The sequence below is a fragment of the Bos grunniens genome, chromosome 27 (genome assembly GCF_055505025.1).
Source record: "Bos grunniens cultivar Pamir isolate PY7600 chromosome 27, Bosgru_T2T1.0, whole genome shotgun sequence".
Lineage (NCBI taxonomy): Eukaryota > Metazoa > Chordata > Mammalia > Artiodactyla > Bovidae > Bos > Bos grunniens.
Genome location: NC_141191.1, coordinates 33039655 through 33054577, shown reverse-complemented (window position 1 = coordinate 33054577; position 14923 = coordinate 33039655). Strand labels below are relative to the sequence as shown.

At 42.4% G+C, this 14923-nt stretch overlaps 1 protein-coding gene across 13 annotated transcripts in view; it reads right to left on the bottom strand.

Annotated features, from left to right (window-relative positions):
* The window catches only part of UNC5D (unc-5 netrin receptor D), a 641211-nt gene that overhangs the window by 7176 nt on the left and 619112 nt on the right, over nt 1–14923 (bottom strand). For 12 of the 13 annotated variants that reach the window (XM_086379671.1, XM_086379676.1, XM_086379681.1 and 9 more), the window contains one exon: nt 14080–14258. In XM_086379671.1, the coding sequence (XP_086235797.1) occupies nt 14080–14258 (179 nt within the window). Of the gene's footprint in view, nt 1–678; nt 2193–14079; nt 14259–14923 lie in introns of those variants that run through there. The other variant, XM_086379673.1, reaches the window with a different exon arrangement.

Genomic DNA, 14923 nt, shown 5'->3' with positions numbered 1-14923 from the left:
TGCTGGGTTGGCCAGAAGGTTCATTCAGGTTTTTCAGTAACATCTTATAGACAATTCTCATCTCCTTGCTCAAAGTGATTTATTATTTTTTCTCTTTATGCTTCTGCTTACATTTTCATGTGAGTAAAATTCATATATATATGTATATATATACATATGTATGGAGAATCCCCTGGTGGCTCAGAGGTTAAAGCGTCTGCCCCCAATGCCGGGGGCCTGGGTTCGATCCCTGGGTCGGGAAGATCCCCTGGAGAAGGAAATGGTAACCCACTCCAGTATTCTTGCCTGGAGAATCCCGTGGACAGAGAAGCCTGGTAGGCTACAGTCCATAGGGTCTCAAAGAGTCGGACACGACTGAGCGACTTCATTTTCACTTTCTATGCATATGTATGTATTCCGTGCTTGTGAGCTCTGCCTTCTCAGTGTGATTGCAGACACTTGGAAGGGCCATAGCTAATCGTTTTCTGATTCTGCAACAACACTTACTGTAATACTGTGACAGGTATTTATTCAGTATCTATCGACTGAGTAATTGATTGCTTGGAGCTTGTTTCAGATGATATGAGATTTTCAGTGAAAACAAATGATAACCTTTTGGACAATAACTTTGCTCTGATGAAGACTGAGACCACACAGAGCATTGAAGGTCACAGGTTTTCAGAGGTACTTTTACAGCAGGGATAGAAATGTCACGGTAAAATTCTGATGAATTGAAAAGATTTCCCAAAGTCAACCAAGATTTGCCTGTCTTGAAGATGGTATGACTTTCCATCATTAGACTCAGTGTGTAATCACAAAGTAGACTCCTATAGCCTAGAGCAGTTGGAAGAGAAGACAAGTTTTTAAGGGCACATTATCATTTATAAGCAATGCATGCACAGTAATTCTGAGTGAATAAAGTTCTATTTTGTGCAAAAGTCTTAAGAGACTACTTAAAGCTAGTTGATGGCCAAATAGCACAAATATCAGGGTATAACAGATATTTTCCAGTACATCTTAATCTTAGTTTGAGAGAGGGAGAAGCCCAGATTAAAAAATAATTCTACTTTCTTTTCCTTTTATCTTTTCTTTCCTTCCTTCCTTCCTACCACTGCCACCCCCCCATAGTTGGCCCTGGAATCCAGTATAGTTATTTCTACACTAATAGAAATAGCAAAGCAAATATTGTTTCTGTAGTTGAAGTGATCCTGGTTCCTTTTACTCAAAATGTTGCTTTGAATTCTGCCACTTCCTCCTACCTGGAGGGAGCTGTTTGTGGGGAAAGGTGCTATATCTCCAGGTCTATACATAAATGGGCACATCCCACCCAGTGTTCAAGCAGAATACAATCTGGAGAAATAGCTGAAAAAGAGGCAAAAACGGAGAGACTAGGTGTGACTGGATTCTAGGTGGGCTGTGTAATAATTTTTATTTATGTAATTTATGAGAATGACCATCGACACACATTTTGACATGGGGGAAATAATTCTGTATGCTCTCCAATGTCATTTCAAAGGAAAACAAATGCTGGCAAGCACCACAAAAAGAAGTACACATTTCTCATATTATTGAGGGTTTATAGTTTGTATTTGCTACTGATGAATAATGGACTCAGGTCTGGGGGAGTCACTGGAATCCTCGTGATCCTATTAACCCCACAGCTACCGGTATATTCTATACCAGTTATTCTAGACAAACTATTTCTTTAAAGGCCCAGAGAGGAAACATTTTTAACTGTAGGGACCACATCTGGTCTCTACAACAGCTACTCAACTTTGCCATGGCAGTGGGAAAGTAGCTATTGACAATGTGTAAGTGTAAGTGAAGGGCGTGACTGTGTTCCAATTAAAACTTTACTTATAGAGACACTGAAATTTGAATGTCATAGTTTTCACATGTCACACCGTATCACTTGCATATTCTCCTGAAACCATTCTAGCTCTGGGGCTAGAAAAGCAGGTGTTGGGCCAGGTTTGGCCTGCAGGTCATGGTGCCGATCACGTCCCATGTTGTCTTTTAACCCAAACTAGACTTGCAGATATAGCAGCCATTTGAGAGAAGATGAAACTGAATATTCATCTGGTGCTGAAAATAAGCCCTAGAGGGTTGAAGTTGCTGGGGTCCCCGAGCTACATGTCCTGTTCCAACCACTCTGAGATCTTTATCCTTGGTAACTGCTGGGGAAGCTTTGACGTTTGACATGAGAAGATGATCTGGGCATGAAATGTAAAAACAAAACTTTAGGAGAGACATAAAAAATATGTTTTGGAGGTTGGGATTAATCCTTGTCCCCAAAAAACGTTCAGAATATTCCTAGATGCTGCTGCGGTGCGAAGGTGTTATAAGCACACCTGCCTGGAGGAAGAGCAGCAAAGCTGTAGGATGAGTCTTGTCAGGCACTGGGTTCTCAGAAGTCCTGCACATGCCCCGATGTGCAGACTAGGCACCCAGGGCTACAGGAAGCTAAATGATCAAAGAGGCAGAAATAGAACTCTCCCTTGGCACGGATCTCTGAGCATATTGTAGCAAGTAAAATGTGCTCCCCAAAGCATGTTTCAGATTGACGCTCTCAATTTATACAAGTACACTCGGCAATACACACAAATCTCAAATTCCACTTAATTTTAGTAGATACATGTAGCAGCATATCAGCCTTATTAAAAATGATTCAGTCAGCTTTGGGATAAACAGACATCCTATTAAACTCTACTTACCTGTCTACCTCAGGATAATTAATAGACAAAAGACCCTAGAGTGCTACTGCTATAGGCCAGGAGGCCCTAACCTCTGAGATTTGCTGCCCAATGATCTGAGATGGAACTGATGCAATAATAGAAATAAAGTGCACAATAAATGTAATGCCCTTGAATCTCCCTGAAACCATCCCCTGCCCCCTGTCCCCAATCCGCGGAAAAATGGTCTTCCATGAAACTGGTCTCTGGGGACATACAGACTATTTCTCAAAGATAGCTGGATTATTTCACTGCTTAAGTGTTTGTTGCTCAGTTGTGTCCAACTCTTCGTGACCCCATGGACCATAGTCCACCAGGCTCCTCTGTCCATGGGATTTCCCAGGCAAGAATACTGGAGTGGGTTGCCATTTCCTTCTCCAGGGGATACTCCCGACCCAGGGATGGAACTCAGTTCTCCTGCATTGCAGGCAAATTCTTTACCATCTGAGCCACTAGGGAAACCCCATTTTACCACTTACATGTGTATAAATGTATTACGATTTTTTTTTTTGAAAATGGGTATACCATATATCCATTTGGTTATCTTCCTACTTCCCTTTTGAAATTATTTTGATTCCAATCTGTGTGACCCATTTCTCTTCATAATAATGCTGGTACATTTGAACACCAGCAGATAAATGCACACACGATTCAGGAAATGCTGCTAATACTAGAAAATAGAATTCATGGCAATAGTTGATTTCCTGAGTGTCTTTGTTTTCCTTTTTTTGGAAATGAAAACGGAACATTTGGAAAAAACAGACATCTTGAAATTCAGGTGGATGACTCCAAACAAAACAATTTTTTCCTTTCTCTTTGAAAAATGTTTAAAGAAGTCAATGTTTATTATGCTGGTCTTAGGTGCTTCAAATTGTTACTTTTTTATGCACTGAACCTCTTGTCATAGGCTTTTCAAATTCTGATTGACTAAGGTAATTCTGAAAAATAATATTTATTTTTTTGTGGTGTCATAAAGATGCTGCATATTGTGTGAAAGTGAAAGTCGTTCAGTCGTGTCTGACTCTTTGCGACCCCATGGACTTATATAGTCCATGGAATTCTCCAGACCACAATACTGGAGTGGGCAGCCTTTCCCTTCTCCTGGGGATCTTTCCAACCCAGGGATCGAACCCAGGTCCCCTGCATTGCAGGCAGATTCTTTACCAGCTGAGCCACAAGGGAAGCCCAAGAATACTGGATTGGGTTGTCATTTCCTTCTCCAGTGCATGAAAGTGAAAAGTGAAAGTGAAGTCGCTCAGTCGTGTCTGACTCTTAGTGACCCCATGGACTGCAGCCTACCAGGCTCCTCCATCCATGGGATTTTCTAGGCAAGAATACTGGAGTGGGGTGCCATTGCCTTCTCCAACTAGATTGGGTAGCCTATCCCTTCTGAGTGGATCTTCCTGATCCAGGAATCCAGGGTCTCCTGCATTGCAAGGGGATTCTTTACCAAGTGAGCTATCAGGAAAGCCCTGCATACTGTATAGATAAGATTATCTACTCTAAATCTTAGGAATTTACTTTAGAATTACCCTGTGTCTTCAATTAATTTGTCCTAAATCCTGTAGACTCAATGGCCTCATCTTTTCCTTTGGAACTCTCACTGAAAGAAGCCAGATAAACTGTAAAAAGTACATGCTAAGACACCTAGATAGATTTATCCATGTACATTCATTAAACAGTAATAGTTTATTTAATTTTGTTTTGTTGCCCCTGCTGCTAAGTCGCTTCAGTCGTGTCCGACCCTATGCGACCCCATAGACCGCAGCCCACCAGGCTCCCCCGTCCCTGGGATTCTCCAGGCAAGAATGCTGGAGTGGGCTGCCATTTCCTTCTCCAATGCATGAAAGTGAAAAGTGAAAGTGAAGTCGCTGAGTCGTGTCCGACTCTTAGCGACCCCATGGACTGCAGCCCCCCAGGCTCCTCCATCCATGGGATTTTCCAGGTAAAAGTACTGGAGTGGGTGCCATTTGTTGCCCCTACAAGCTTTCTATTCGCCTGAGCTCCTGAGGAGATGTTTTATTACTATGATTAATTTCATCTTCCTGAGTCTTCCTTACCCTGTTGTCCCTCATCCCCAATTAAAATTCCATTCTTTATGTGGAAGCCAGAGCAGAATTGAGAACATAAATCTTTAGCAATTTCACCACTTAGACACAGGCCAACTTATAATGGTGTATATGGGTCAACCACCAAATTTTAATATACAATCTCAGTTTTCAAAATACAGCCTCAAACTAATGACCATATTAGTTGGAAATTAGGTTAGATTTGAGAATTTTTGGAAATAGTTACTGTGCCTTCTCTTCCCATTTTTGGGTACAGAGAGGAGGAGAGAATTGAGGACTTAATGATAAAATTCTGCCATTTACTGTTGCAACCCAGCGCTCATTTTATGAAAAGGAAAAGTGTCTAGGTGTCTGGTGTGAATCGAAAGATACCACCCTTTCTTTAGTACTTGAAAGAAGTATTCAAATACAAACATCTTAGGGAATAGGAACATCTAAATCCTCAGTTAGCAGAAAGATCAGATAACAGTAATGGAGGAGGCGCAGGTCTGAGGCTGTGTGTGAGCCCTGGGGACATACAGGCAGAAAGAGCTACCCAGGGCACGTGTGCTTAAAGCTGGAGTCCGCCTGTCTTAGCATCTTAGTTCTATCTGACTATGTGTGACCTATAAGGGACTGCCTTTCATTCTGAATTTCAGATAACAAAGTCTCTATTTTAGCGACTCAGAGCCTTGCTACCAGGGGGCTGATATGCCTATTTGAAAGCTGTAAGCTCTTCTTTGTAACTAATTGTGAGAATGAATGAATCTAGCAGGGGACCACATGTGAGCTGCAGCTTCACATCTTTTCGCACAGAAGATGCCTCATCGCAGGCACATGTAATACTTTGATGCAGAATTTAGGGTGTCATTCAACACTTCCAAGTAGCAGGGAACCACTTGCACCTGTAACACTGAGGCAACAAATTTGTTTATATTCTATAAACCATTGCCATTTATACCTTTGTCAACGTTTTCTAAAAAATATCATCTGAGCAGTTTGGCAACATACAAAGTGAAAACTAAGTTAAGCTGCCTATAATAAATTGGGAGACATCATTACAAGAATGGTGCATAATCCTACGGTATAGTACCAAACAGGGAATTGAAACATAGTCATAATGAAAAAAAATATTAATATCCCTGCTATCATCCTAATTGTCTCATTTAATGAAAACCTCTTATGTGACCAAAACCAGCCCTCCATATGGTTCTTTAAATGCAAATAGAAGAGAAAAACCATTTATACTGAATAACAGTAATTGGACACAGCATAAGCATTTGGTCAGTTCATCAAGCTTTCATCCCCAAACTTCATCCTCACTGGCCACTCAAACAGCAGAGCTGCTTTTAGGATAAAATCAAGTCTGATTCACTTCCTAAAGAATAAGCAAAAGATGCTCATCATTATGTCACCTCTGCCTCTCCCTGCTTCCCACTGTCCCCCTCCACCCTGTGCTTTCACATGAAAGGAAGCTGGTATGGGGAACCCAAGAGGAAAACATAAAGGCAACTGAAAACATGCTGAGTTCCACTCTGTTGTGCCCTAAGGGTGGTGCATTAATTATTTTGGGCCAATTAATTTGGCAATAACATTAATATTAATAGTTCTTCCTTTTGCTTATTCCATTATCTGGCTCCTGAAAGGGACTAGCAAGGATTCTTCCTTCTTTAGAAAATGGATTTAAGCCTTGGAGCCTTCAGGACCCCCAGTGAGCTGCCAAAAGGAATAAAGCCAGTTGTAGACTCTGTTTTCAGCTCTCCAGTTTCATTCATTATAAGCCTCTGACAATTTCTCATATTTGGCAATGAATGGCAGTGAAAACTGCAAAAGCAAATCTCAAATTTCTTTGGATGGGGATATAGCGTGGAAAAATATGTCTCATTTAAAGTTTCTCTTCCATAACATTGAGATATTTTCAAGAATCCTGAGGGTAGAGGAGAAAGACCACTATTTGTTCCAAGATAAAAGACCACGGTACTAATCCTGAAGGGGGAAAGGGAGAAATATTGATACTTTTCCGTTTGAAAAATACTCAATGTGTTTAAATCTTCACACATACTGAAAAGAAATAGTTACGTACTTTATTAAAGGATTCTTTAATGAATTAGGAAAATCCTCCCCATAATTTCATTTTCTCCAATTATGAAGACAGTCAAATCCAGGGATTCTGACTTTGTCAGCATTTGTACTACTGCTTGAGATGAACCCACAAAGAGATTTATTTCCACTATAAAGGGGCTTGGGCATGTCCATCTTTTTTGAAAATTACATTAACTTAAGGGAAGGGTTTCCCTGGTGGCTCAGTGGTACAGAACCCACCTGCCAATGCAGGAGACGTGGGTTCAATCCCTGGGTCGGGAAGATCCACTGGAGAAGGGAATGGGAAACCACTCCAGTATTATTGCCTGGAAGGTCCCATGAACAGGCGAGTCTGGTGGGCCATAGTCCCTGGGGTTACAAGAGAGTCAGACATGACTTAGCGACTAAAGAAAGAAGGGAAACTTAGTCCTTCAAAGACCAGTGCAAACTCACGCCTTGCATGAAAGGAATACAATGCCCCTGTCACCACTCCTGCAGCTTAGAGTGGGAGCACAACTTTGGTTCTCTGCTGCTGCTGCTAAATCGCTTCAGTCGTGTCCGACTCTGTGCGACCCCATAGAAGGCAGCCCACCAGGCTCCCCCGTCCCTGGGATCCTCCAGGCAAGAACACTGGAGTGGGTTGCCATTTCCTTCTCCAATGAATGAAAGTGAAAAGTGAAAGCCACTCAGTCGCGTCCGACTCTTAGCGACCCCATGGACTGCAGCCTATCAGGCTCCTCCGTCCATGGGATTTTCCACGCTGAAAAATCTGGAGTGGGTGCCATTGCCTTCTCTGTTGGTTCTCTGGGAGGGGCAGAAACAGCTTCTCTTGCATATTGCCTTTAGCAGAAAAACCTGCCGCTTACAAACTGTATGGGCTTCCCTAGTGGCTCAGACGCTAAAGCGTCTGCCTGCATTGCGGGAGACCGGGGTTCGATTCCTGGGTCGGGAAGATCCCCTGGAGAAGGAAATGGGAATCCACTCCAGCGCTCTTGCCTGGAAAATCCCATGGACCGAGGAGCCTGACAGGCTACAGTCCATGGGGTCCCAAAGAGTCAGACACGACTGAGCAACTTCACTTTCTTTCTTTCTACAAACGGTATGTATGGTTTGTTCATGGCTAAACTGGCCCCAGGCTGTTTTCAGATTCCTATTAGTAGGGAGTTTCATGAATCATTGCCTTAACTGGAACGAAGCCTGAACACCCACCACTTGGCTGTGTTGGGTCTCTCTGGCTTCGCACTGAAGGCTCTTCAAAGTCAGACTCGGCAAAAGTCTATTGGGCCAGAACCAGAAAATGTGATTTGAGGTTTATCATATTTTGCCTCCGAGGACCTGTGTCATGAATGCTATCTCCCCATGTATTAATTCTCCTTAGAGTTATGAGGATTGCTTTTTTTTTTTGAAATGGCAGCCTCGCACTGTCTTGATCATTTAAGGGTTAAGGACGTGTTTTCTAACCGCTAGCCTGCAAAACCCAGACAGTTCCATTTGGCGGAATCCTAGCAAATCCCCCAACACAAGAGTGAAAATAAAGTCTCACGGGTCCTTGAGTGACCATACTTGGTAGTCTGCTGTGAAGCAGGCATTCTGTATATATTTTGTAATCACTTTTTCTTTTCTCCTCCTCCTTCCTTTACTAACCCCAAAGAAAGCTGGCACTGGGCCTGTTCCACTTTTAGTGAATTCTCAAGTTATTCAGAGATAGATTAATAAGCTGTCTTGTGATATTCCTCTGTCCTTCCCGACTGCCCTCTGGCCATTTCATTGCTCCTGTGCATCCAATTAACAGGGTGGGCAGAGGGAATAGAAGGATGTGACCTCAACGTGAGAAGATTCTGCTTCTCATTAGAGGTCCTGTTAAAAGATCTTGTGGAAAAACAAGTTATCATAGCACTTCTGATCAGCCACGAGGCTTGAGAAATGTCATTTGCTTGCGGTTTCTACACCATCATCTAAAAACATTAACATCCAAAGTACAATTGAACACACAGCTGACCGATGAGCAATACGTTTCTCCAGCAGTACTTCAAAGAAGGATACTATTATGAGAAAGTATTAATAAAGTAATTTATCTACTCCATTTCATCTTGGAATCCTTTCTTCCATTCTGGCCACTTCCCTTCTCCTCACCCTTTTGTATCTCACGCACTTTATCCAGCATCTGTTCCCATAGCAACTTGGTCAAGCTGCTGTGTTTTCACAAGGATTTCTGGAATATGATCATCATGAAGTCTTAAAGAAGAATGACCTAATAGTAGAATTTCAGGTACTGAGGGGAAAGACAGGAATCTTCCATAAAAATAGCCAAATTCTCTTTTGAGACCAACTTTCAAAATCCTTTGATGCTTATTCATATCAATTCTATTAGGCAAGATTTTACGGTCAAGTATACTATCCTAAGGTTTCCCTGGTAGCTCAGCTGGTAAAGAACCTGCCTGCAACGCAGGAGACCCTGGTTCAATCCCTGGGTTGGGAAAATCCCCTGGAGAAAGGCATGGCAACCCACTCCAGTGTTCTTGCCTGGAAAATTCTCACGGACAGAGGAGCCTGGTGGGTTACAGTCCATGGGGTTGCAAAGAATCGGACATGACTAAACGACTAAGCACAGCACAGCATACTATCCAAAGAAAAAGTTCGTGTCATTCATTCAGGGCAAATTTCTTGATTTTCCCAGAAGTAGATAGTACTATCTAGGTATATCTAACTGTAATTTTAAAAAGTATCATAAAAATACAAAATGCTATGGAAATTTAAATGCGGGTGAGTCCTTCTAGCTGAAGCAGTTTCTGATATTACTTAGTTTAGTTCTCAGCAAAGGTCCCTCCCCTCTACTCCTATGTGATCAATTCTTTATTAGTCCCACCCACCTACCAATCAGCTGTGGCCAAGAGCATTTAAGTGAAGAATTCTTGCAGCTGGATTTGTAGAATAAAAGTGCAATCTCAGCTCTGAAAATGCAATAAGTATGGACTCTGAGTAATAGTTTGCTCACAGAATCTGTAATTGCAGCTGTTAACTATGACATTCTTTGCTGGGCTGTGTGGCTTATTTATCGTGATCCATATGCCAGGCAAGTTGCAAGGCCACCTGTGTTGCTGTCTTACAGCACGCCCCCCGCAACCCCCCAACATGTTTCACAGTCTAAGCCTTTAACTTACTAGTTCATGTATCTTCTTTCCTATTCAGATCTAAGTAGACACTTGTTTGACAAAAAGGCAAATTATCATCAGTGACATTTGCATTTACCAAAAGGAGGAGAACGTTTTCACTGGCAACATGATAACAGCCACTGTTTCTCTCCACTCCGTTTGAAATGTTTCCTTTACGGTTTGAGGGCTGTTCCTGTACTAGCTTTTCACTTTTGGAAATTGAAAGGAAGGGGAGAGTCAGGTAAAGATGCTGTCACAAGGCAGAGGTAGGTGAATTCCCTAATCGAAGAGTGACTCTGTGATGACCTTTCGTGACACCAGGGTTGATGAAATCTCAAGCTACAGAACAGCTTTCTTACCCAATGATATTGGCCTGTTGACAATGTCAGATTTCTGTGTTTTAACACACATTAATGATCACACTAGCAACTGATGATTATGTAATGTAATAAGGACTCTATTATTTGTAACCCTAAGAGAGTGTAGGTCAGGAAGCAACAGTTAGAACTGGACATGGAACAACAGACTGGTTCCAAATAGGAAAAGGAGTACGTCAAGGTTGTATATTATCACCCTGCTTATTTAACTTATATGCAGAGTACATCATGAGAAACGCTGGACTGGAAGAAACACAAGCTGGAATCAAGATTGCCGGGAGAAATCTCAATAACCTCAGATATGCAGATGACACCACCCTTATGGCAGAAAGTGAAGAGGAACTAAAAAGCCTCTTGATGAAAGTGAAAGTGGAGAGTGAAAAAGTTGGCTTAAAGCTCAACATTCAGAAAACGAAGATCATGGCATCTGGTCCCATCACTTCATGGGAAATAGATGGGGAAACAGTGTCAGAGTTTATTTTTTGGGGTCCCAAAATCACTGCAGATGGTGACTGCAGCCATGAAATTAAAAGACGCTTACTCCTTGGAAGGAAGGTTATGACCAACCTAGATAGCATATTCAAAAGCAGAGACATTACTTTGCCAACAAAGGTCTGTCTAGTCAAGGCTATGGTTTTTCCTGTGGTCATGTATGGATGTGAGAGTTGGACTGTGAATAAGGCTGAGCGCCGAAGAATTGATGCTTTTGAACTGTGGTGTTGGAGAAGACTCTTGAGAGTCCCTTGGACTGCAAGGAGATCCAACCAGTCCATTCTGAAGGAGATCAGCCCTGGGATTTCTTTGGAGAGAATGAGCTGAAGCTGAAACTCCAGTACTTTGGCCACCTCATGCGAAGAGTTGACTCATTGGAAAAGACTCTGATGCTGGGAGGGATTGGGGGCAAGAGGAGAAGGGGACGACAGAGGATGAGATGGCTGGATGGCATCACTGACTCGATGGACATGAGTCTGGGTGAACTCCGGGAGTTGGTGATGGACAGGGAAGCCTGGCGTGCTGCGATTCATGGGGTCGCAAAGAGTCAGACACGACTTAGTGACTGAACTGAACTGAACTGAAGACAGTGAGATCAGTGATTTCAGATTATGCAACAAGAAGTTTTAACCAATGACACCTGAAAATATCCTTCACCTCTGTCACGTTACTTCCCATGTTGGAGAAGATATATATGTGTGTTTGTGTGTGTATACATGCGTATATACATGTGTGCATATATGTGTGTATAAATACACACATACACATATATACATACACACACACACACATATATAGATAAATAGATATACACACACACACACTTACATATATATATATTCAGACTTCCCTGGAGGCTCAGGTAAAGAATCCACCCGCAATACAGGAGACCTGATTTTGATCCCTGGGTAGGGAAGATCCCCTGGAGAAGGAAATGGCAACCCACTTCAGTATTCCTGCCTAGAGAATTCCATTGAGACAGGAGCCTGGTGTGTTATATGGTCTGTGGGGTTGCAAAGAGTTGGACATGACTGAGTGACTAACACTTACTAAAACTGACTGAAAATGGAGATTTTCTTGAAACTCTGTTAGAAACTTTCCAGAGTAGGTTGTTTGAATTTTGGATGTTAAGGACATTTAGGCTTTCCTAGAGAAAGGGTTTTCAAGGAGAGACAGAAGCAAACAAAAACAAACAGGCACATCAACTGTTCTTGTGTTTTGACCCTGACATTGGAGGGGACAGCATGCCCCTGTGTAGCTGTTACTGCTCATTATAGCCCAGACACAAAAGGATGTCCACGTTAGTCTCCCAGTTTGAGATGCATTTTCGCTGCTGTACAAGGTCTGAAATTGATGACTTTGGAGGCAGTCCTTGTAGTTCTCATGTGTTTACTCTTAAGTGGAGAAAAAAATGAACAAGGCAGGGACATGCACATGCTCATTTAGCAAATTAATGACAGCATCCATGGGCATGTAGATATTTTGTGGCAATTATTTTCTTGTAAATGGTAAATTAAAAATCATAAACTCTTACTGCCAGAATGGATTAGAGAGTTAATGTAGTTTGAATTCTATGAATTGCATCTGTAGAGAAAGTATTATAGGGGTGGTCAGTGATGTGTGGGGGGCAGACATATTAGCTGTAGAACCAGGACTGCTGTACAGAGCTTTTGAGTCCCTGCCCAAAGTTCATTTCTTTTTTTTTTAGACCACGTTCTATTCTCTGGGTAAGTTTTTCATTCTTGTCTCCGCGTTGATCAGAAAGTGAAACTGTCATAGTCATGGTGTTCATGACACATCTCATCCTTTATCAAAGTTGCTGGGAAAAATTCAACCTAATTTTTTTTTCTCCTGCACATGCATACATTTTTGTATTCTCTCATTTTCAATATCTGCCTTTTCAAGAATGTGTTCTTTTCGGGCCTGTCTCTGTCAGTTCTGTTTTCTCTTGATTTTCCTCTCTGACTGCTCTCTAGTTGGCCCCTTCATTCTTGGATTCTGGATCCCTTTGAAACAGGGAATGGCCCTCTATCCTTTCTTGGCAGACATCTACCTGCCTTTCAGAGAAGAGAGAGGGAGGTAAGATGTCTGTAAAAACAAAGAACAAAAAATGGAAATGACAGAGTAAGCCAAACAGTAAGAAAAACAAGGCTTTGTCTCCAAAGTGGAGTGGGGGAGGGACACAAAGGGAAGAGAAAGCAAATGGCGCTGAAAAAACTTGTTCTCTTTTCATTCCAGGGCGTGCGACGTGGCTAAGGCGACAGGATATGCAATTCGTCCATGCCTTTTCCCTACCATTCCTCACGCTGAGCCCAAAGCTGCCTCCTCATCAGAGTTGCTCTAATAGACTCACCGCTGCTTTTTCTCCTCAAAGTAAGACAGTCCATTAATGAATCTCTCTAGTCTACTTTCAACTCAAGCACAACATTAGCACAGTAACGAATAATGGCTGGTTTAAGCAGCAGACTCACAGGTGGGGCCTACGTAATCTTTTGCTTATTTTAAAACCCTCTGCCTTCAGACCTGGGAAGTATCATCTCAAACTTCCTTTTTTATATTCAGGCACCCAGTTCTTCAGGCTGAGCATATCCTTTGTTATTGCTTAGTTGCTAAGTCATGCCTGACTCTCTTGCAACCCATGGACGCAGCCTGCTAGGCTCCTCTGTCCATGGGATTTCCCAGACAAGAATACTGGAGTGGATTGCTATTTCCTTCTCCAGGGGATCTTCCTGACCCCAGGGATTGAACTCAGGTCTCCTGCATTGGCAGGCAGATTCTTTACCAGTGAGCCTCCAGTGAAGCCTGAGCATATTCTTATTAGGGATTAAATAATGCTTAAGGTTACCCTAGCAGGGAGAGGTGTGAGAAACTTGCTTCTCGGTTTCTTTTCAAGACTCTGAGATCCCTCACCAGTACCAAGATGACACAGTCTAAACCCCCATTATGGCGGCCCAGTTAGCAAACTTGTAGTTGGGATCAGGACCAAAGCAGGACTTTCTCATGACATCCCCAAAGGTGCAGTGTGGTGGCGGGAAGGATCACACACACTCATCATATTTTTGCTCTTCTCCCACTACCTTGGCCAGACATCACATGAAATATGGCCAGAGGAATCCATACAGATATCAGGGCCTGGAAACTACGTGGATAGACCCAACCCATTCTATTTTTCAAGTTCATTTAGTAAAATCCTCTTTCAGCAGTTGCCCCCAGTTACCTGTTGATGCTGTTTTTCTGTGCTAACATCTGCCAGTCCTTGCCTTTGGCATTGGGGGTGTCAAACGTAGCACAAATCCGCTGTCTGATGGAGTAGGGGATTTTGAAGGCTTTGGGGCCAGTCTGTGCAGGAAAAGTGCTATCCTCTTGTGCAAAGAAAGTGATGGTCTCTCTTTCACTCTATAAACAAAACAAAGAAAACGATCAGAGCTAAGTAGCAGCATTACTGATCAACACTCTTTTTTTGAGAAAAGTTGTATTAACACACATGCAAAAAATGCTTGCTCATTGTGATGGAGTCTATAAAATACATGGACAAGCTCTCTCTCTCCTAACATAGTAAATAACGTCTCTAGTAGCTTAATAAATCGTAGACTGGAGATTTACAGCAGCCTCTTCCACTCAGGGGAGTCACAACCTTCAGCTTCCTATATCCAAGGAGGTCTCAGCTGAGAGCAGAATTAGATTTTTAAAAATATTCTCAATGTAAAAAAAAAAAATCTAGAATCAGTTGGAAGAAGGTACCCAGTGACAGATTTCAGTTCATTGTAAGCAGACCTTCTGAGAGTCAGAACTGATCAGAGGGTGGGCTGATCAAAGGAGTTGGCTGGGAAGCCACATGTCAGGAAAGCTACAAAGGGGAACTGATTGTATGTTGATCATTTTCAAGTTTGTGTTTCTCCCAATCCTAACATGTGATTCTATAGTAAATATTTTGGTCTTGTTTCAGAATGAAATTGCTTTGGTAAAATAGGAGGCAGCCATGAGTCAGTGATGAGATGTGCATTAGCTCGTGGAGTGGTCCAGGCTGGAGAGCTCCCGGCTTGCTGGAATGCCCACTCTTC